The sequence below is a fragment of the Orcinus orca genome, chromosome 20, assembly GCF_937001465.1.
Source record: "Orcinus orca chromosome 20, mOrcOrc1.1, whole genome shotgun sequence".
In the NCBI taxonomy this organism is placed as follows: domain Eukaryota; kingdom Metazoa; phylum Chordata; class Mammalia; order Artiodactyla; family Delphinidae; genus Orcinus; species Orcinus orca.
Window position 1 is genome coordinate 19050133 of NC_064578.1, and position 22843 is coordinate 19072975.

The following is a 22843-nucleotide window of genomic DNA, read 5'->3' on the forward strand; positions in this document are numbered from 1 at the left end:
TCTGTGCTTCTATCCAAGGCCAACCTCTCTACTGGTGGACTGGATTCCATCTCCTCTTGACCACTCCCCAATATTTTTTCTTGTAATTGTCCCTTTTCTCTCCTGCATCATCAATTTTCCCTCTACTGGATCATTTCCACCATGATCTCGATTCCATCCCCCTTCCAGCTACATTTCCATGTCTTTGCTCCCCTTCACTGCAAAACTCCTTGAAGGGGTCATATATACTCGGTAACTCTACCGCTTCTCCTTTGATTCTTTCTCGAACTCACCTCAACAAGGCTTTTATTAACAACGCATCTCCTGAAGCTGCTCACTAATGCGTTGCCAAATACCATGATCATTTCTCAGTCCCAGAAGTGTTAAAGACATCTATTAAGGACATCTGACACTGTATTTATAACTCCCTCCTTCTTGAAACATATTCTTCACTTGGCTTCCAGAATACCACTCCCTCTTGGCTTTTTTTTTTTCCTCCTACCTTAGTAGCTGCCTCTTTCTTGCTCTCCATGATGGTTTCTCTTTATCTACGAGATTTCTAATTGTTGGAGGACTCAGATTAGTCCTCAGATATCTTTTCTATCTATATTCACTCCCTTGGGGAGATCTCATCTAGTCTGTTTTAATGCCATCCACACACTTCATTCCCAGCCCCACCTTCTTCCCTGAACTCCAGACTAATATGTCTACTTATCAAATTGGCATCTCTGAGAAGTTTTAATAGGCACCTCAAACTTAAGCTGACAAAGACCAACTCTTGGTATCCATCCTAAAACCTGTTCCTCACACTCTTTTCCATCTGAGTAAAATGGTAACTCTATTCTTCCAGTTATTCAGACTTGAAACCTAGGAGTTATCCTTGACCTTCCTTCTCTCACACTTCATCCTCAATCCACCAACAAATCATGGAGTGTTATCTTCAGAACATATTCAGAATCTATTTCTCACCACCTACACTGCTATCTCCCTAGTTCAAGCTACCATCATCTCTTATCCAGATTCTAATCTGTTAATTTTAAAAACTTCTATCCTTGCTCTCCATTGTCTATTCTCAACTCAGCAGCCAGAGTAATTCTTAAGTTAGATCATGTCACTCCTCTGCTACAAACTCTCCAACAGCTTCTGATCTCACCCAGAATAAATGTCTGGCTATCTGACTTCATCTATACTCTTTACCTGGCTCACTCTGCAGCAGCAGCCCTGGCCTCCTCATTGTTTCTTGAACATGTCAAGCATGTTCCAGCCTCAGGAACTTTGCACTTACTATTTCCACTGTCTAAAATTTATCCCCCCAGTTATCCACATGGCTCACACTCTCACTTCATTCAAGTCTCTACTTTTATGATATCTCACCTGAGAAGCTTACCCTGACCATTCTATCTAAAACATCACCTCCTCCATATTACTCTCTAATACCCTTATGTTACTTTCCTTCACAACACTTACCATAACCTGACATATATTTTATGTTTATTTTTGTTTGCTACTTTATCTGCAGAGATAGAATAGTATCTGGCACATAGTGGGTATTCAATACATTTTGTTGAATAAATAAATAACTAAGGAGTGGTCTCTTACCCTTAAACTAGCTTTTTCTGAAAAAGTAACTCAGAATAGAAGTGCTTGTGGCCAGAGAAGACTAGATGTAACTAAAAATATGTCCCAGGATGCTATCAATATTTAACTAAAATAATATATAGTTATGAAACTGCATTTCTATAAATTGTCTATAAATTTTCTCTAATATATCTATCATGTTAAACACATACCCTGCAGATTTCTCAAGGCTCTATGGACCACTGGTGACTTTATTTATTTATTTATTTATTTGTTTTCAGCTTGCAGGATCTTAGTTCCCCAACCAGGGATTGAACCCACGCCCTAGGCAGTGAAAGTACAGAGTCCTAACCACTGGACTGCCAGGGAATTCCCCAATCTAAGAAATATTAATTCCAAAATTTCCAGTTATACTTCAATCTTCATGCCTATGAAAGAGGTGACTTTATTTATTTATTTATTTATTTTCAGCTTGCAGGATCTTAGTTCCCCAACCAGGGATTGAACCCACGCCCTAGGCAGTGAAAGTACAGAGTCCTAACCACTGGACTGCCAGGGAATTCCCCAATCTAAGAAATATTAATTCCAAAATTTCCAGTTATACTTCAATCTTCATGCCTATGAAAGAGGTCTAACAGGAAGCTATTACCTGAACTAAGCTTCAAAAGCCTTCCAGTGCTGGAGTCAGGGTTTGACAGAGAAGTCGGTAAGTCTCCGCAGGAATGGGATGTGGTGGCCTTCATGTTATTTGAAGGTTTTGTGCTATATTCTCGGTAGTTCCTGCTTGTCTGAGGCCTTTTACCAAGACTTCCATGCAGGGATGGATTTTGAGAATAATGACTATCATAATTTTCTAGACCAGCATCTGAAGGTAACTGATAGGGATGAATCTGTCTAGAATCACCCACATCCAGGCGTTTACCCAATGAGGCGTCATGGGTAAGCTGATAAGTATCAGGTTTTGGTATCAAATCCTTTTCTGGAGAAGAACCTGAAGACTTGTTGTCCAAAAAAGATATTCGGTACCCTTCTCTAGCCATCTTCTCTGGGGTTCGAACTGTGGATTGATGAGGCAAGTAGCGTCTGAATTCTAACCATCACCAAGGGGGAAAAAAAAACAAAAGACAATGAGAATTCTTCTTAGGGTATCCTTGTTCACTGGATATACCTCTGTCTACCAAAAAAAAGTTCTCAGGAAGAGATGGTTTATAATTTTTATAAATGGTAGCATAAAGTGATAAAAGGATTCCTACATGGAAAAACAAAACATGTTGGACATTGTGTAGACAGTAAAGAATCTGTAACATTCTGGAGACAAATTTCATGTCAACCTAATCCTGTAGGAATTTCCTTCTAAAACTGTAGTGTCAGAGTTTTCTATATACGATTTCTACTATTTTGGTGCACTCCCACATGACAAAAGTTGTGATCTTAGGTATTCAGACAATAGTTGGTAGGTCTATGATTTCATAGACGCCTCGCAATAAAGCTAAACTCACTCCTACCCCCAACCTCTACCCAGAGGATCTAGGTTCACACATTGGGAACCACTATCCTACGCCAATTAAATGGCAGGAAATGCAAAACCTATGAAAATCCCTAATCCAGCTATAAAGTATTTCTCTCAGACAGGTGTATCTGTCATCTCCAAAAAGCCTCAGAGTAGGGCAAGTAGAGTATCAGACAAAAAGAGAAGTCTTTGTGCTCCTTGGGGCTTTCAGAGATTCATACGCTTGAAGGCCTTCCTGAGTTAGTCACATTAACTTTAAAAAAGTGGAACCAAGTACCTTCTATCTCTACAGAACCTTTAAGAATATCAACATTTTTACCAAGGGCCAGTCTATACAGTAGGGGAAAGGTTATAGAACAATATCTTTATGTAAGAAAAAGAATCTAAGAACAAGTAATGAGATTAGATAATTCAGACTATCCCTCCTGTTGAAGATATTTAAAAAGTGGGATGATATACGTTCTTAAAAGCATCAAAGAGCTAATAAGCTAGTGAGGAATCTCTAGGCCAAAATCTAGAAAACAGCAAGAACTCATATAGGTGAGTCTAGCACTTAAAGTGACTTTTACCCTAAGGCGCTTTAGAGTGAAAGGTACAGAAGTCCAAGTTCAGGATCCATCCAAGGTAAGGAGTAGGAGAAACCACCCCCTCACCCACTCCCCACATTAATATGGAATCCTAATCAGGATACAATCTTCAAAGTAAAGGTAAACTGGAAATAAACCAGCCCTTGTACACTGGTAATCCAGGTTTGCATCATCTGGGTGGTCCAGGGATCCTCAAGCCTTAAGCTTGGATTAAGGTGATTCCAGGCTGATAGTTCCCCAGGCAACTGGTAGAAGCAAATGAAAATCTGATCTGGAAAAGATATCTTCATGTAAGACTTTAAATCATTCCTACAAATAGTTTTTAAAATACAATAGCCTTGGGGCTTCCCTGGTGGCGCAGTGGTTGAGAATCTGCCTGCTAATGCGGGGACACGGGTTCGAGCCCTAGTCTGGGAGGATCCCACATGCCGCGGAGCAACTAGGCCTAGGCCCGTGAGCCACAGCTACCGAGCGTGCGCGTCTGGAGCCTGTGCTCCGCAACGGGGGACCGCGACTGTGAGAGGCCCGCGCACCGCGATGAAGAAAGGCCCCCGCTCGCCGCCAACTGGAGAAAGCCCTCGCACAGAAACGAAGACCCAACACAGCCAAAAATAAAAAAATAAATAAATAAAAAAAATAAAATAAAATACAATAGCCAGCAAGTAGCCAAAACAAAAAAGGAAATAAGATAACACAAGTGAGAATGAGTAGAAAAACCAGACAACATGCACAAAAATTGGAATTAACAGATGCAGCCTATAAGATGGCTATTTTTACTATGTTTAAAGATATATAAAACAGCTGGGTGGGCTTCCCTGCTGGCGCAGTGGTTGGGGGTCCGCCTGCCAATGCAGGGGATGCGGGTTCGTGCCCCGGTCCGGGAGGATCCCGCATGCCGCGGAGCGGCTGGGCCCGTGGGCCGTGGCCGCTGGGCCTGCGTATCCGAAGCCTGTGCCGCCAAAAAAGTGACCCAGCAGATTTGAAAAAGAACCAAATCGAATTTATAAAACTCAAAATAAACTACTGAGATTAAGAATTCAGAAGACAAGCTTAACAACAGATTAGACACAGCTGAAAAGAATGTTAGTGAATTTAAATATGGGTCAGAAGGAGTTATCCAGAATGCGGATCAAACCAAAGAAAGACAAAAAATATAAAAGAGTAAGAGACAAAGAGGACAAAGTGAAAGAGGACATACATTTACTTAATCAAGAGTCCCAGAAGGACAAGATAGAAAAAATGGGACATAAATAATTTTTGAAGCACTTTACAGAAATAATGAGACAGAATTCACAAATTCAAGTGTAATAAATACCAAACAGGATAAACAAAAAGAAGTCCACACACCATAGTGAAATGCAGAAAATCAAAGACAATTGGAAAATCTTAAAAGCAGCCAGAGGAAAAATAAGACAGATTATCCTTGCAGGAGTGACAAATTTCTAGCTCAGTGGTCCCCAACCTTTTTGGCACCAGGGACCGGTTTTCGTGGGAGACAATTTTTCCACGGATCTGGTCGGGGGCGTTGGGGTGTTTCAGGTGGTGATGCAAGTGATGGTTCAGCCAGTGATGCAAGCGATGGTTCAGCTGGTAATGCAAGCAATGGGGAGCGATGGGGAGCGGTAGATGAAGCTTCGCTCGCTCACCCGTCGCTCACCTCCTGCTGTGCAGGCCCAGGGATGGGGGTGGGGGGGACCCCTGTTCTAGCTGACTTCTCAAAAGCAACTACAAAAGATAGAATACAGTGGAATACCTTCAATATTTTGAAAGAAATAACTGCCAACATAGAAACTTATACCCAGGGCTTCCCTGGTGGCGCAGTGGTTGAGAATCTGCTTGCCAATGCAGGGGACATGGGTTCGAGCCCTGGTCTGGGAAGATCCTACATGCCGCGGAGCAACTAGGCCCATGAGCCACAACTACTGAGCCTGTGCGTCTGGAGCCTGTGCTCCGCAACAAGAGAGGCCGCGATAGTGAGAGGCCCACGCACTGTGATGAAGAGTGGTCCCCGCTCGCTGCAACTAGAGAAAGCCCTCGCACAGAAACAAAGACCCAACACAGTCAAAAGTAATTAAAAAAAAAAAAAAAAGAAAGAAACTTATACCCAGCCAAAATACCCTTTAAGAATGATAGTGAAATTGGGGCATTTTCAGACAAAAACTGAAAGAATTCATCACGAGTAGATCCACACTAAAGAAAATTCTAAAAGATGTACTATAAGCTAGAGGAAAACCATCTCAGAAGTGAAGTCTGGGATTTAAAAAAAAGAGATGTAAAGGGACTGCCCTGGCAGTCCAGTGGTTTAGAATCCATGCTTCCAATACAGGGGGTGCGGGTTTGATCCCTGGTCAGGGAACAAAGATCCCACATGCCGCGTGGTGCGGCCAAAAAATTAAAATAAAAAAAAAGAGCAAAGTGGTAAATACATGGATAAATTTAAATGAACAATGACTTTATAAAAATAGTATCTTGTGAATTTTAAAAATATAGAGAATTAAAATCTATAATAATAATACATAAATCAGGAGGGATTAAAAGGAGTAAATTACTTTAAGGTCTTTGAATTACACAAGAGAAGAGTTAAAGTATTGATTAATTTTAAAGTTGAATAAGTTAAGGACACATATTATAGTTTTGGGAATAATACCAAAAGCATAGAAACAGTGTGTAACTTGTAAACTAGCAGAAAGAAAAAAATGGATGAATAAAAACATAATAGGGCTTCCCTGGTGGCGCAGTGGTTGAGAGTCCGCCTGCCGATGCAGGGGACGTGGGTTCGTGACCCGGTCCGGGAAGATCCCACATGCCGCGGAGCGGCTGGGCCCGTGAGCCATGGCCGCTGATCCTGTGCGTCCGGAGCCTGTGCTCCACAATGGGAGAGGCCACAACAGTGAGAGGCCCGCGTACCACAAAAAAAACAAAACCAAAAACAAAAAACATAATAAATCCAAAAGAAGGCAAGAAAGGTAAAAGAAACAAGGAATAGTCAGCCAATACAAAAAGTCAAGAACAAAGGAAGTCAGAATATCCACTCTTCAACCTGAAAGACCTCACAGGTCACTAAGCATCCAGGGCAGCCCCTTATGAAAGCAGAAGAGAATTTATCACGTAGTCTCCCAGGACTGAGACATCTCCATCTTCTCCCAAATCCCATCACACCTAGATTTCTCCGACTAGTGTGGAGAAAAATACTGTAAGCAAAATATTTACCATCTTCCTGGTGATTCTCACTTGGTATCTCCTTTCTTGCCACTTCCTGCATCTAAAAAAAAGTTTGAAAGTTTAGGAGAAGGGAGTCAATGGGCATTCAGACATGAGTTTAACTAGAACAGGGAGGTTCAGAATACTTTCCTATTAGTAAGCAAGTCCATCCTTGCAAACTAGGGAAAAAGATCTTCAAGCAAAGGTCCAGATTTAAGCTTATTTTAAAACAGTCACAATACAAAGAGATTCTAGAGTTGCTCTGGAGCAGATAAGGAGATGCCTTGAAAAGACAAAATATCCTTAGATGGTAAAGGACATATCAAACAGTGAAATATTGTATTTTCTCTGCTTTAGATAACTCAGCATAGAAGTTAGATGGTACCACCTTTTCCAACTTATTTCTGCTTGAAGAACTCCCATACTTACTTTACCTCTAGTAAAGCTGAGTATCAACCATGGGAGCTACTGAGACTTTTTAATAGGCTGAAAATTAATCTAAGGCATAGTTAAGCAAGGATTGATGCAAAGTAGAAAGCTTTCTAGAGTTTGCTTTTTACAAAATCATCTTCAAGTATTCAGCATCTTTTTGGTAGTTATGCAGAGAAAGAAATCTTACTTCCTATTTCTTAAACTAAGAGGACATAGAGTAGGCTATTCAATTTATTCTTCTCTCGCACTTCAAGAAGTAATTTCAAAGTTTTTAATCTAAAAAGTGCTATTTAATGTTAACTGTAGATTATAGTATATTTTGTCTCCATTTCCTTTAAAAGAATACCAAATTTTTAAAAAAATGGTAATTGAAATAGTTTCTAAATTACCCAAGTAGAATCTCCAAAAACAAAGAAACCAACTAAATGTTAATCTGTCTTTTTATAAAATGAAGGTATTATAAATTCAACCTGAAATCTTACTATCTTTTTCTTTGTACAGTGTTGATTATCCAAACTGTGGATTAATGAGTCTTTCCTTCTCTTCTTTCTCCTTCTGGCTATTTTCAGCAAACTTATTGCTCATAATTTATCAATAAAAATATAGACAAAAGGAGAAGTTGAAGTAGTCAATTCTGCTTCCTGCATCATATTCATTCATATAAATAAGTAATGGACTCCCACCAATTTTTTTCTCTAAAAACTTATTTTTAATTCTTCCCTCATCTTGTATGATCTCTTCCTCTTCATTGCCCACAACTTCTATGCCATCTTTACTGCTTAACTTTTCTTTTTTTTGTGCTTCAATGAAGAGGCAGTGTTGGGAGAGCCACCCCTGAGATGTTAAGATCCAGTAATTAAAAGGCAGAGGTAGAAAATGTAAAGAAGCCAGGCAACAGGAAATGGAGACATTGGGTAGAGGGGAGAAAACTGAAAACCAGACAAAACCTGTAACAGTTGTATCCCTGTTTGAGTGCCAAAATGCCTGGCATAAAATGTGCTAAAGTTATATGTATAAATATACTACATCTGATCAGGTACTGGGGGAGAGGGAAAGGGGAGATTGAAATTAATGGAGAAGGCCCTTTGCATCCTGTCTTGTGCTTTCCTTTTAAAGTGTCTAACATGCCTTCATCAAAAAAGTCCTCTTAAGTCAGACAGAGAAAGACAATATCATATATAGCTTATATGTGGAGTCTTAAAAAATGATACAAATGAACTTATTTACAAAACAGAACTAGAGTCACAGATGTAGAAAACAAACTTAATGGTTACCAAGGGGGAAGGGGAGAGGGATAAATTGGGAGATTGGGATTGACATATACACACTATTATACATAAAACAGATAACTAATAAGAACCTGCTGTATAGCACAGGGAACTCTACTCAATGCTCTGTAATGACCTATCAGGAAAAGAATCTAAAAGAGTGGATATATGTATATGTATAACTGATTCACTTTGCTGTACAGCAGAAACTAACACAACATTGTAAATCAACTACACTCCAATAAAAATTAATTTTAAAAAGTCCTTTTAGACCTTCACAATAATTGAGAGTCCACTGGATTATTAGCATTAATCATTGATTAGTCAACAGATCAGCAGGAAAGTGAGTACATTACCTGTGTCCCCAGTGGCAAAGTGTCTAATTTCTGATCTGGTATACCATTGTCCTGGGTTACAGAAGTACTTGTTGGGGAATCCTTTATTTCCCAGTTTGGGAAGGGAATAAAAAGTCCTTTGTTTGAGCCTGTGTCAAAAGAAAAGGCATACAATGAAGCACTGACCAGACTTTAAAGGCAACATGTCATATGGAAAGATACTAGAAGAGAAGTCACAAGATTGAGAGTTAGTCCTGGTGCCACTACTTGGAGACCACGTGAACCTGGACAAACTGCTTAACCTCTCTCAATCTCTCCACTTGTAAAACAGTGATGATAAAATCTAAATTTCCTATCTCTTAGAGTTGAGGTGAGGTTAAAACAAGACAATGGATATGAAATGGCTTCATAAATTATGAAATGCTCAAGAGAAATTAAGAAGAAGGCAAATATTTTGCATAATTCTGAAGTGAATATATAATAAACTTTGACACCAATTCAACAATCTCCAGCTACAGGGGGAGATGGCTGGAAATAGACTCCTGACATCAGGCATCTCCAGGGCTTTAATCAACAGTCTGCAATGATTTGTCATTTTAAATCAGCTTCATCATTTCAAACCAGCTTCTTTCTGCCTTGATTTCCTCATTTGTTCAAAGAAAAAGACTAATCAGGACCTATTTCATAGAAACGAATGCCAAATCCTTAGGTTTCCCAGTATTTTTGCCTACCATTAGAGAAACAACTTTAAAAATAGAAAGGAAAAACAAACAAAAACTGTATCCTATCCTGGCCACCTCAAAAAGAGTTTGTTAGGATTTCTATTAGATTGTAACACTTGTACAAAAGTTTTTGCATATCCTTGATCAATACTTATTAATTGCAGAATTCTGGGATTTGGGGTCTTCTGGGGGACCCATGGATGAAAATAAGAGGTTTCTGTTTAGGGAGGTTTTTTTCTCTAGTAGGATTGGATAAGAATTAAGATAGTTTCCAAAGTCTGGGCCTTAGTCAAACAGTGTGCTCTTCTGCTAGTTCCCATGTTTAGGCTCTGGCAACAGAAAGCTACTATAAGGCAGGGCAACTGAGAATACAGAGTGAGAATAAAGCCAGCCTTTCGAAAATCCAGCCCTTTAGTCCATTTGGAGCTCTAAAATGCTTCTTATTTCTGAGTTGCCTTTTGGGAATGAAATGTCCTACTACTTCAATACAAGATGTTCTTCCACCCTTGTACTTGACAGAACTGTATTTCTCAAAGTGACATAAGCTGTCAAAGTTTATGTTCTGTGGTTCCTTTGCAGTAGCAACACAGGAAAAAAAAAACCAAGGTGAAGAAGAAATTGCTGATTTTAACCTGATTCTTAGTAGAAAATTAGAATGGTTAGTAAGCTGTGACTTTGGGTTCAAGGCTCCTCTTAACCCTTTCCTACAGAACAACACAAACTTCCCAGGTGTCCAAGACCCAGCTCCATCCTGGTTTTTGTTCCACCCTGCTAATGCTCTTTTTTAGATTCACAGGTTCTTTTTCTTTCAACCTACCTCTTGGTTCAAACAAATCCCCCAAGGTCCAAACTCTTTGCTGGATGCTATCATACCTTCTCTTTGGTGTCAGCTATCTCCCAAATCTGGTTGACCTTAAATCTAAATCTCTTAACTCTGATCTGTCGTTTCATGTCCAGACTTAAGTTTTTTGAACTGCCCCCCAAAGTGTGCCCTATAGACAACTAAAAAGTCAGTATTTTCTTTTTTTGTGTGTGTGGGATTTTAATTCCCCGACCAGAGACTGAATCTGGGCCCAGCAGTGAAAGTGCTGAGTCCTAACCACTGGACCACCAGAGAATTCCCAATTATTTTCTAAATCGAACTCATAATCTTCACTTCCAGGCCTACTTCTGCTGATGGTCCTCACCTCCATCCCTAACCCTCGTCTTAATACTGGCATTCCTATTCACCCAATCCCTCAAGATAGAAACTTGTTCTTTGATGTTCTCTCTCTCATCTCAAATGTCAATCAATTATCAAATTTTATAGAATCACTTTTTTTGGTGGGGGGAATCTTTATTTTAATTGAGGTATAATGTACATGCCATGTAAGTCACCCTTTTACAGAATACAATTCAGTGATTTTTACTGTATTCACAAAGTTGTACAACCATCACCACCTTCACTTTCATCACCCCAAAACAAACCAAATTAACTGTCACTCTCAATTCTCTCCTCCCCACCAGCCCCTAGCAAACATCAAATAGGATTTGCTTATTCTGGACATTTCATGTAGATGGAATAATATGTTTGACCTTTTGTATCTGGTTTCTGTCAAGTAGCATGATGCTTTCAAGATAAATATTGTAGCATGTATCAGTACTTCAATCATTTTTAGGCTGAAAAATATGCCTTATATGGATATGCCATTATTTTGTTTCTCCATTCATCAGTTGATAGACTTTTCGGCTATTATGGATAATGCTGATTTCATTCCTGTACAAGTCTTTGTGTGGACATATGTTTTCATTTCTCTTGGGTATACATCTAGGAGTGGAATTGCTGGGTCAAATGGTAACTCTAACTTTTTGAGGAACTTCTAAATTGTTTTCCAAAGAAGCTATACCATTTTCCTTTCCCACCAGAAATGTATGAGGGTTCCAATTTTTCCACATCTTTGCTGTCACTTGTTATCTGTCCTTTTGATTCTAGCCATCCTAGTGGGTGTGAAATGGTATCTTCCTTGTGGTTTTGATTTGCATTTCCCTGATGGCTAGTGATGTTGAATATCTTTCATGTGCTTGTTGGCTAGTTGCATAACTTCTTTAGAGAAATGTCTATTCAATCTTTTGCCCATTTTCTAATTGGGTTGTTTGTCTTTTTGTTATTGATTTGTAAGAGTTTTTTGTATAGAATGGATACTAGACCCTTGTCAGATATATGATTTGCAAATATTGCCTCCCATTCTGTGGGTTACTTTATTACTTTCTTTGTTTTTTTAATTAATTTATTATTATTATTATTATTTTGGCCACACCTCGCGGCATGAGGGATCTTGTAAGTTCCCCAACCAGGGATGGAACCCATGCTCCCTCCAGTGGAAGCATGAAGTCCTAACCACTGGACTGCCAGGGAATTCCCCAGCTTTTTTAACTTTCTTGATAGTGTCCTTTGAAACACAAAAGTTTTAAATTTTTATAAAGTGTGACTCATCTATTTTTTCTTTGGTTGTTACACTTTTGGTGTCATATTCAAGATATAGGCTCACTCCTGAAAAAGATAAACCGACACCTTGCTCTGCTACATTATGACTAAGCATGTCATGTACCACAGTCAGGAAAAATCAGGAAAAAGAAACAATTTGCATTCTGAGATAATTTTTTTCTTGTCTTATACTTCAATTTATTTTCTTCTTTTTCTTCAGATGTAAAATATATCCAACACTTAATTCCAAAAGCAAATGTATTTATGACATTGTTGTCCAGCCCAGGTTTTTATACCCATATAACCAATGTGATAGGACCATAATTCATTATCTTTTTACCACTGAAAATTGTTTTATATTTTTAATGACAGAGAAATGGCTTATAATGCTGATGCTTGTGGCAAAGAACTAATAGTTGGCTACTTCAATTACCAGTAATCTTATATGGATGAGGCCCTGCTTCACACATTTGGCCAAAAACCTTGCAACCCATCTGAGGTAGAAACAGAGATGCACTACCCAGATCCCTTTCAAGGAGGACTTGATTTACTCTTCAGAGTGTGTCTCAGCTACAGAGAATTACCTCCTGATGTCATGCCCTTCCAGAGGCAGTCCATATGCAGTGACCAAATGGGGCCCAGGGGCAGTCCTTGCTCTAGAGCTGTCCCTCTGCTCAACTCTCCTTCCTCCCCTTCCTTTCGATATTGATCTCTAATAAACATCTTGTACCCTAGATTCCACTGAGATAAAATTTTGAGAGCAGAAATAATGGGTCTAACACTAGCCTCCAAAATAAATGAAGGGGACTTCCCTGGTGGTCCAATGGTTAAGACTCCGCGCTCCCAATGCAGGGGGCCCAGGTTCGATCCCTGGTCAGGGAACTAGATCCCCATGCTGCAACTAAGAGTCCGCCACAACTAAAGACCCCGCACGTGGCAATAAAGATCCTGCGTGCTGCAACTAAGACCCAGTGCAGCCAAATAAATAAAGAAATATTTAAAACAAAACAAAAAAACCCAAAATAAATGAAGATTTGCTATTTCCTTTAAATTGCTTATCCCCAATGAGGACAACTTAATCCCCGACTTTTGAAATAATATATATGATATATATTATCATATATTATTAGTATATATAAATTATAATATATATTATAGTGTATATAATATATATTAATATATGATAGCCATTGTAGATATAATAATAATGAAAGGAAATTATAGTTTTTCCCGTCATGAACAGACTGCCTAAGTAACCTTGTGTTTTTCCGCCTTAAATACCTGATATGTATTTCATTCAAAATTCAACTCTTTGAAGTTTGGACTCCCTAGCAAAACATTGCAGGTAAAAACACTTAATGTTTTATCTCCAAGTTTTCTTTTCATATCCTCAATGATTTAATCAATCTGTACCTCCTCATTTGCATTCACACTGCTATTATTGCCCTATGTCAGGACATGTCCTTATTATCTCCCATTGGGACTACTGTTCAAATTTAGAGTTATCTCTCTGTCACACATTTAATCATGCTTACCACCTAAAACACCTTTGCTACCCATTTTCAAGAGAATAAAATGAAAATGTTTAGTAAAGAGGCCCTTTGCCACTTGGCTTTATTCAAGCACCTTAGCTCCAGTCACAAGCTGAGTCAATTTCCTAATCTGTCACACCTGTTTTTTCTACTTCTCTATGCACTTAACACCAAACTATGCCCAATGAATTCTATTTGAATGCCCAACCTAAATGTCTCCTTTTTGTGAAGTCTTTTCCCAGGTCCCCAGTCAGTACTAACTGCTAGTGCCTCTCCCCCATAGTTCTTTATCTCTATCACAGTCGAACTCATGTCTCAGCCTGACTTGTAACCTAATAGCTATGATAAATCTCTCTGGTGTGGGAGTATCTGAAGATCTGACACTGTTGTGTCATTTCCTAATGTGCCTAGCCTCTAACACAAGATTTTCCAGTAGATATACACTTGTTCGCTGAATTGCTTTCACATCCATTGTGTCAGAGATTGACAGTTGCCCTCCACTATATCCTTTATTCACCTCTTAGAACCCCCAATAACATCCCTAGACTGCCACCATCTAGATTTCTATATGAGGGAGAAATGAACTTCTATCTGCCACAAAACCTTTCCTCATTTGCTCCTAGCACACCTTAAGCCTCTATAGCATATGCCTATCTACATTAGTGTTTCTCAAACTCAACATCCTCATAAACTCTGAAATATGAATCCAGTTTGAGAAACTTCAATTTAAGAAACTCAGTGTATAAAAAGATATTTTAAAAAGCAGATTATATTGGGTGACAGTTTGCAAATTTCTCACAGAACTAAACACTTGGTATTTATCCAAAGGAGTTGAAAGCTTATGTCCATACAAACACCTGCAAATAGATGTCTATAGCAGCTTTTTTCATAATTGCCCAAACCTGGGAACAATCAAGATGTTTTTCAGTAGGTGAATGGATAAACAAATATTCCGGATAATAATAATGGAATATTATTAAGCACTAAAAAGAAAGTAGCTACCAAGTCATGAAAAAATACAAAGGAAACTTCAATGCATATTACTAAGTAGATGAAGCCAATCTGAAAAGGCTACATACTGTACAATTCCAATTATATGACATTCTGGAAAAGGCAAAACTGTGGAGACAGGGGAAGATGGCAGAGTAAGAAGCATCTGGCATCTGTCTCCCACCTAGGTAACAACTGCACTGGCAGAATTCTGTCGTAACTATTTTGGAATTCTGGAGTCTACTGAAGACTTGCAACTTCTGGGGGAAGACGTGGAAGGTAAATTAGGGTTAATTTTACTTAATTCAGTTCTTAGCAAAGTAGCAGCTATCCATCACTCATTCCTCATACAAAAGAATGAAGCTGGACCCTTACCTAACACATACACAAAAATTAACTCAGAATGGACCAAAGACCTAAATGTAACACCTTAAACTATAAAACTCTTAGAAGAAAACATAGGGAAAATGCTTCATGACACTGGATTTGGCAATGTGACACCAAAAGCAAAGCAACAAAAGAAAAAATAGACAAATTGAACATCATGAAAAATTAAGGGGCTTCCCTGGTGGCACAGTGGTTAAGAATCTGCCTGCCAATGCAGGGGACACAGGTTCGAGCCCTGGTCCAGAAAGATCCCACATGCCGCGGAGCAACTAAGCCTGTGTGCCACAACTGTTGAGCCTGCGTTCTAGAGCCCACGAGCCACAACTACTGAGCCCACATGCCACAACTACTGAAGCCCGCGTGCCTAGAGCCCATGCTCCGCAACGAGAAGCCACCGCAATGAGAAGCCCACGCACTGCTACGAAGAGTAGCCCCTGCTCGCAGCAACTAGAGAAAGCCCACACGCAGCAACAAAGACCCAACACAGCCAAAAATAAATAAAATAAATAAATTTATTTTTAAAAATTTTGTGCCTCTAAAAACAATATCCACAGAGTAACAAGGCAACCCACAGAATGGGAGAAAATATTTGCAAATCATATATCTGATAAGGGATTAATAGCTAGAATATATAGAGAACTGCTAACACTCAGCAACAAAAAAACAAACAACCTGATTCAATAGCAAAGGACCTGAATAGACATTTCTCCAAACGAAGATATACAAATGGCCAATAAGCACACAAAAAAATATTCAACATCACTGATCATTAGGGAAATACAAATTTAAAAATACAAGATACCACCTCACACCCATTAGGATGGCTACTATCAAAAAAACAGAAAATAACAAACGTTGGGAAGGATGTAGAGAAATCAGAACTTTTGCGCATTGTTCGTGGGAATATAAAATGGTACAGCTGCTATGGACAACAGTATGGCAGTTCCTAAAAAAAATTAAAAATAAAATTACTATATGATCCAGTAATTTCAGTTTTGGGTGCAAACCCCAAAGAAGTGAAAGCAGGGTCTTGAGAGATATTTGTATACCCATGTTCATAGCAGCATTATTCACAATAGCTAAAACATGGGAGCAACCCAAGTGTCCATCAACAAGTGAATGGATAAACAAAATGTGCCACAACTAACTGCACTCTAGAGCCCGTGCTCTGCAACAGGAGGAGCCACCACAACAAGAAGCCCAGGCACCGCAATGAAGAGTAGCCCCCACTTGCCGCAACTAGAGAAAGCCTGTGAGCAGAAACAAAGACCCAACGCAGCCAAAAATAAATTAATAAAAATAAATAAATCTATTAAAAAATATATGGAGATGGTAAAAAGATCAGTGGTTGCCAGGGGTCAGAAGGGGAGAAAGGGATGGCTAGGTGAGCACAGAGTATAGGGCAGTGAAACTATTCTGTGTGACACTAAAATGGCAGATACATGTTATTATACATTTGCGAAAGCCATAGAATGTACAACAGTAAGAATGAACCCTAAAGTAAACTAAGGACTTTGGGTGATGATGTGTCACTGTAGATTCATCAGTTCTAACAAAAGCACCACTCTGATGCCTGATGTTGGTAGTGGGGGAGGCCTTGCATGTGTGGAGGCAGGAGGCATATGGGAACTCTGTACTTCTGCTCAGTTTTGCTGTAAATCTAAAGCTGTTCTAAAAAATATTCTATTTTTTAAATAGCAGACTAATACTGCAAAAGAGTATTTTTGCTTTTACATCTTTTAAATATTTTTCATAACTGCATCAAACAAAAGTACAAAATTAAAGGGTCTCACATTGCCTATGGACCTCTAAGATATATCCCTGGACTAGGAGTCCACAACCCTGAGTTTGAGGAATACTGATCTGTATCATTCATTTGGCGTTTTCATATGCACTGCCTGAAATTGTGTTACTTAGCTCTTTCATGTTTGTCTCATTATCCTAATTATGTTGCAAGTGATTCATGGAATGGCTACATTTTCTATTTCCAGAATATATGTTCTAGAAGATAAATTATGTGAGTCTACAAAAAAAGGAAAAGAATTTTGGTTGGGAAATCAAAAAATTTCACTAAAAAGAATGGACTTTGAGTAGGGTCATAAAGAAAGATCAGGATTTTGATTCAAGCATTCCAAGCAGAGGGGACAGCATTAGTTCAGGGGCAGAAGAGAGAAAAAGGAAGAACTATGTGAGAAGGAGGGAGTGGTTTGGTTTGATTGAAGCATTGGATACTGTAGTTGAGAAACAGGAGATAAGGTTTCAGGGTAGGTTGAAGAGATAACCTGCAGCCACTGTTTAGAGAAGCCCTGTGGGTCAGATTAAGGACTCTTAATTCAGTAGGTGAGTGGGAGTCATGCAAGTTTTTGAGCAGGCAAGTATAATAATCACAGCTGAGTTTTAAGAGAATGAAAGAAGAGACTGGGAGGCAGCATGGTGTAATGTTTAAGAGGACTTTGACAGATGGACTAGAGTTTGAATCCCAGCTCTACCACTTACTGTATAATTAGAGCAAGTTATTTCACCTCTTTGGGCCACAGTTTCCTCACGTGTAAAACAAGGATAATTATAACCACCTTCAAGATTGTTGTGAGGATTAAATGAAACAATACACAGGGCCTAGCCCAGAGTCTATACTCAGTAAATGATAGCTATTAGGCATGCCTGTTAAGAGACTATTAGAAAAGGGAAAAGGCTTGTTAATTGTGAATCATAGTGTAAGGTATGAACATTCAGCTGGACTTTAGGGGAGGGGCAGCATCAACCCCCGCTCTGGTTCTGAGCCTCAGCAATGGGAAAGTGGTGGTAACACTAATGAAACCCTAAGAGCTGTTTAGGGCTGGAGGAAAGGGGTCCATTTGGTTTTCTAACATGTTTAGCTTGAGGGGCTGGAAAATTATTCAGTGGTGATTCCAAGTGTATATTAATAGTTGGTCAACAGAAATGGGGGACTGGTGCAGAGAAACTCGTACAAGTTGTCAAAGCTAGACCAACATATTTAAGAGTCATCTACAGGGAGGAAATAAAGCAAGCTGTGGAAATAGATGAGATCAATAGGGCAAAGAGTAGAGAAAGAAGAGAGTCTGAAGGCATAGCCTAGGTATGCTTATTTTAGGGGTATGGGAAAAGAGAGAGGGAACTTTGAAAGAGTCAAAGGTTATGTGGTTAGGAGACTAGGATGAGGATCCATGACAGTGAGCTTCCCTGCCATCCTAAATGATTGGTAGAAAGCACTGTTTTGAACAATTGAGCTAGTGGGAAATATTTTTCAGAAAGTTTTCTCCTAGCCTGTGGCACAACCATTAACGTGGTATAACCACTTTAGTCATGTTGGATTACCAACAGTGCTTATAGGCAACACTCCCCAGGGATCTGGCACAAACATAATTTTCAGGGGAAAGCAAAGCTCTTTAACGTTTCAACATGGCAAAATAAATTTTACATTAAAAAAAATTCCAGCAACAGCTGGAGCTTCCAAGAACCTTTAGAAATAGGCCCTGTGTCTAGTAAAGCAGTTTGTTCTCAGTAAAGACCGTGCACTTTAAAACGTTATAATTCATGGAGGGACTCTGTGTGTGCTAATGATGTAATATGATATAAATGAAATTTAGCTCAGCTCATACAAATAAAGGCAGTCAAATTATGCTTTAGTGTATCTTTGTCTTTCTGGAAATGGATATATAAATGCTTGTACCTAGAAAAAAACCAAGAAAGCTATATACCAAATTAACTGGGATTCTCTTTAGGGGACAGGGTTCTGAGTGATTAAAATATTGTTCTTCATGCTTTTCAGTATTTGCCAAAATTATTACAATAGAATTTCATCAATTTTGAAATATAAAAAATGCTATTTAAGATGAAGTAGAGCAATCCATGGTCCATGACTTACATGTGCTAAGACTTCCAAGAAAGGAAAATAAAAATCATACCTCACTATGGCTTATTTTACCATGAAATACTGTGAAAATAACTTGTCAATTAATGTCTACATAGATAAGAAGTCAGGAAATAAAATATTGTATGTTACAAACTGAAAACTCTTAATGTCTAAACTGCATAGTCAATCTATTAGTTATTGTTGAGATTTTAAGGATTAATTTTTAGAGTTTGTATATAATTCAATAGACCCTTCAAAGGGACAGAGGCCTTGATACAAAAGAAAGTTTTCTCAATTAAAAGGTCATCTGATGAGTACCAAATTAATCTATAAGGGCACATTGAATGCAATTTCTCCAATGGAAAGCTTTCTCCTAGCCTGTGGCATGACCATTAATGTGGCATAACCACTTTATTCACGTTGGATTACCAATAGTGTGTACGGGCAACAATCCCCAAGAATATAGCACAAACACAAGAGATTCTGTAGCTGCAAAGGTTCAAGGTGGAGAAGCCCAGAAGGCTAATGGTGTGAGCTGCATTGATGCAGATGAGTCCTGAGTCTCTGGTTAATGAATCCTGTGGAGATCAGTAATGCAATTTTCAGGATGGCCTAATGATATAAAGTGATGTAAGTGAAATTGAACTGAGTACAGCTTGTGCACTTTGATGGGTTTTGGCTTAGGCCTACTCAGTAAATAGGGCCCTTCTGGCAGTGAAAAAAAAGAGGAAAAATACAAGCCACTAAATCTTGTGCTTTCTTCAAGTGTGTGTTATTTCTCAACTATTTCGTCTTCATCCTACTCAAGATTGGCCATGAAAACAGAAACAACTAATGTTTTAATCATTTTGTGATCAGAAAGGGAAAACTTACCAATTTCAATCCTGTCATCAACATCAGTGCTGACTTTTGATGCAGTGCTCTCATTTGCTACACAGTTTTTCACTGTCTTCTCCCTAGAGCTACCACATCGAATAATTTATTTAAAACTCAAAAGAAGCTTCTGAGAGCAGCACCAGTAAAGGCTATTTAGAAAACATTATTTCAGGGTGATCAGATTTCTTTTTTCAAATGCTCTAGAACATATTATTTTCACAAATATTTCAGTTAAAGCTATTTTTTAAAGAGTCATATTTTTATTGGGAATATGAGAGAGAAAGACACTCTAGTTCAGCTTTAAAAGCATGAAAGCCAGAAAGTTCAGAACTTACTCTGTTTTCTTGACACAAACTTAGGTCTGGGTGATTGAGGGAATAGTATTTCATATTATAAAATAATAATATTTTCTTTTGTATTAAAAAACTCATAGTTAGGACACAGAAAAGAAGGTTCTTCTACCAAGAATTATAATGGAGACAACTATAGCCATTAGTTTGAAAAAGAGACAAGAAAGGCAAGTGTTTGCACTTGGTTGATGTAGTATAGTAAGATTGGGAAGTACAGATTGGGAAATAGAGTAAGTACAGACAGCCTAGACTATAAGCCAGGCACTTTACACCCACCATTTCATTTAATCATAAAAGCTCTCCTATTAATCTATTATCACCATTTTATAGGTTGGGGGACCTGGGACTCAGAAAGGCTTTAAAAAAAAACCTTCACCCAAGGTTGGAGAGCTTATAAAGTATTAATGTTAATACCAGGCACTTGAGCAACATTTTACCTCTGTTTTTGCAGTCACTATAAGGTAACTAAACAGAAATATAGTGGTGAAAATTATTTGCCTCACTAGTAAGTTTATTCAGTTATACATTAACTCATCTTTGGATTTCTATAGTAAACAAGGTACCCCAATGCATATAAAATAGGAATTAATTTACAAAGTACATATACAAATAATTTTTAAGACATATTCCATTTCTTTCTACAGCAGGGTGAATTTTAATCTATGTAAATTAACCTCAATAAACTTGACTTTAAAAAAAAGGGAGCTTAAAGAAATAGGGAACTAAGGCTGCTCTCTGAGGATTACATTATAAAATATATAATGGATCAGAGCAGAGACAGGCAAAGTCAGTGGAAACAGGCAAGATCCCAGGCCAACAGGCACTGACTTCATTCATTCATCATTCAACAAATTACTCCTTAGCACCTTATATGGGCCAGACATTGTTCTAGGCACTAGGGATACTGCAGTAAACAAGACAAGCAAGGTCTTTGTTCTCATGGAGCTTATGGTCTAGTGGAGGGGAAAGACAATAAAGAAGTAAACAAATAAAAAACATTCTGGGGAAGAATATTTAATGTTGTGTGGATATTTTCATATTTTATCAAATTAAAAAAGGTATGTATAGGAAGAAAATTACTATAAAATAAATGTAATATATTTATTATTTTATATTTACATATTGATTGTATAATATATAATGTTATATATTGTTATAATATATAAACATGCACACACAAAACACACACACACACACACATATACCTAAGACTAAGAGGATATTTACCATAATATAATTAGTATTAATTTCTGGGTAGTGGGATTATGAGTGGCTTATTCCTTGTATTTTTCTCTACTTTCCATATTCTCAACAATAAACCCACATTACTTTTACCATCAGAAAAAAGTACTAATAGATATATCTACATGTGTATATAGGTACACAGATGTCTGGAAGGATGCATACCAAACATTACTAGTAGTTAACTCGGTAGCAAAATATGGGGTGATTTTGACTTTTTTTCCCTGTACTTCTGTATTATTTAAATTGTTTATAATAAACTTCTATTTTTCAAAAATAATAAAGCAACTTTTTTTTAAAAGCATGAGTTTTGGGGTAGAAAATATGGTACTTTACTCTGATAGAATTTTGGTAATAATAGAAAAAAATCTACCATTCAGATACTTTAGAGCTTAAAAGTCCATTTACTTTTGGTTTTGTACAGAAATGCTTCCCTTATCATTCTTTAACAAATTTATCTCTAACGACCCTGCCCATGGTAACGTAATCCTCCTAATTCAATGGGAAAAGACCATGTACTGATTTATAACTCTACCAAGAAAGGGTTGGTATACACTTATGGGGATGATAAGTAATACCATAATATCCCTATCTATAAACTTTGAACAACAACTTTAGAGAATGTACAACGATTATATCCAAAGAAGACCCAATAGTTCAAGAAAGCAGAAATGTTCCACTGAGGGCCAGATTCTCACCCCAGATAAATCTCAAAATGTTGCATAGATACTTTCATTTCTGATCTGAGGCTTCTTACAACTTGTAGAGATTTCTGCTGCAAAATGAAGAAAGTTAAGCAGGAATTCACTATTCTCTGTCCAGAACCAAACTAAAAAAAATTTTTGTAAAAAATCTTACCTTTTTTCCACCTCTAAAAGAAAATTTTCATTGTTACCCAACTGACTGAAATGCAGCTTGGCAGCCTTTCTCTCACTTTCTCGTATGGCTCGGTCATCTAGAGGCAAAAACCGTGGTCTGAGCATGTTTCTTTTTGGAGTAAACAGTTATGGGTCAGAAAAGCATATTCACAGAGTAAAAACTAAAGATCAGTCTCATCTTTTGTTAGAGATGGGTCACAGAATAATGCTATTATGTTGTCACTGGAGCACTAGTAACTCAGGGAGACTACAGGGACACCATAGCAACAACTGCCACATAAGTGTAACTACCTCTGCAGCAAAGTACAGCTTGGGCAGCAAACAATCCAAATGGCCTAATCTTAAGGCTGAAAGTTACACCATTTCTGAAAGACTTTTCTTAGTTCCTCTATAATAACTTTCCCAGGGGCATGTAACATAGAAGTTTATATCAATAAGAAATGTATACTCAACAATAAAATTATAAAGAAATACAGACTAACTCATTTGAAGGAATATTTATTGTTCCTTGACAACTAAGCCCCAAAGAGTTGTTGTATTCATCTTCTATTGCTAATTCAGTTACAAAGTTGGGGCACCTGGAAAAATAAATCTCAACCTGGAAACTTTTTGTTGGGGAGGAAGTGGTGGTGAAACCA

General features: G+C 38.1%; 1 protein-coding gene across 2 annotated transcripts in view; it reads right to left on the reverse strand.

Annotated features, from left to right (window-relative positions):
• Positions 1-22843, reverse strand: part of LRRC36 (leucine rich repeat containing 36) — a 46390-nt gene that overhangs the window by 12048 nt on the left and 11499 nt on the right. The window contains exons 4-8 of one of the 2 annotated variants that reach the window (XM_004280860.4): positions 22186-22282; positions 19733-19821; positions 8912-9039; positions 6865-6916; positions 2207-2647 (exon numbers count right to left, since the gene is read on the reverse strand). In XM_004280860.4, the coding sequence (XP_004280908.2) occupies positions 2207-2647; positions 6865-6916; positions 8912-9039; positions 19733-19821; positions 22186-22282 (807 nt within the window). The remainder of the gene's footprint in view (positions 1-2206; positions 2648-6864; positions 6917-8911; positions 9040-19732; positions 19822-22185; positions 22283-22843) is intronic. The other variant, XM_049703746.1, reaches the window with a different exon arrangement.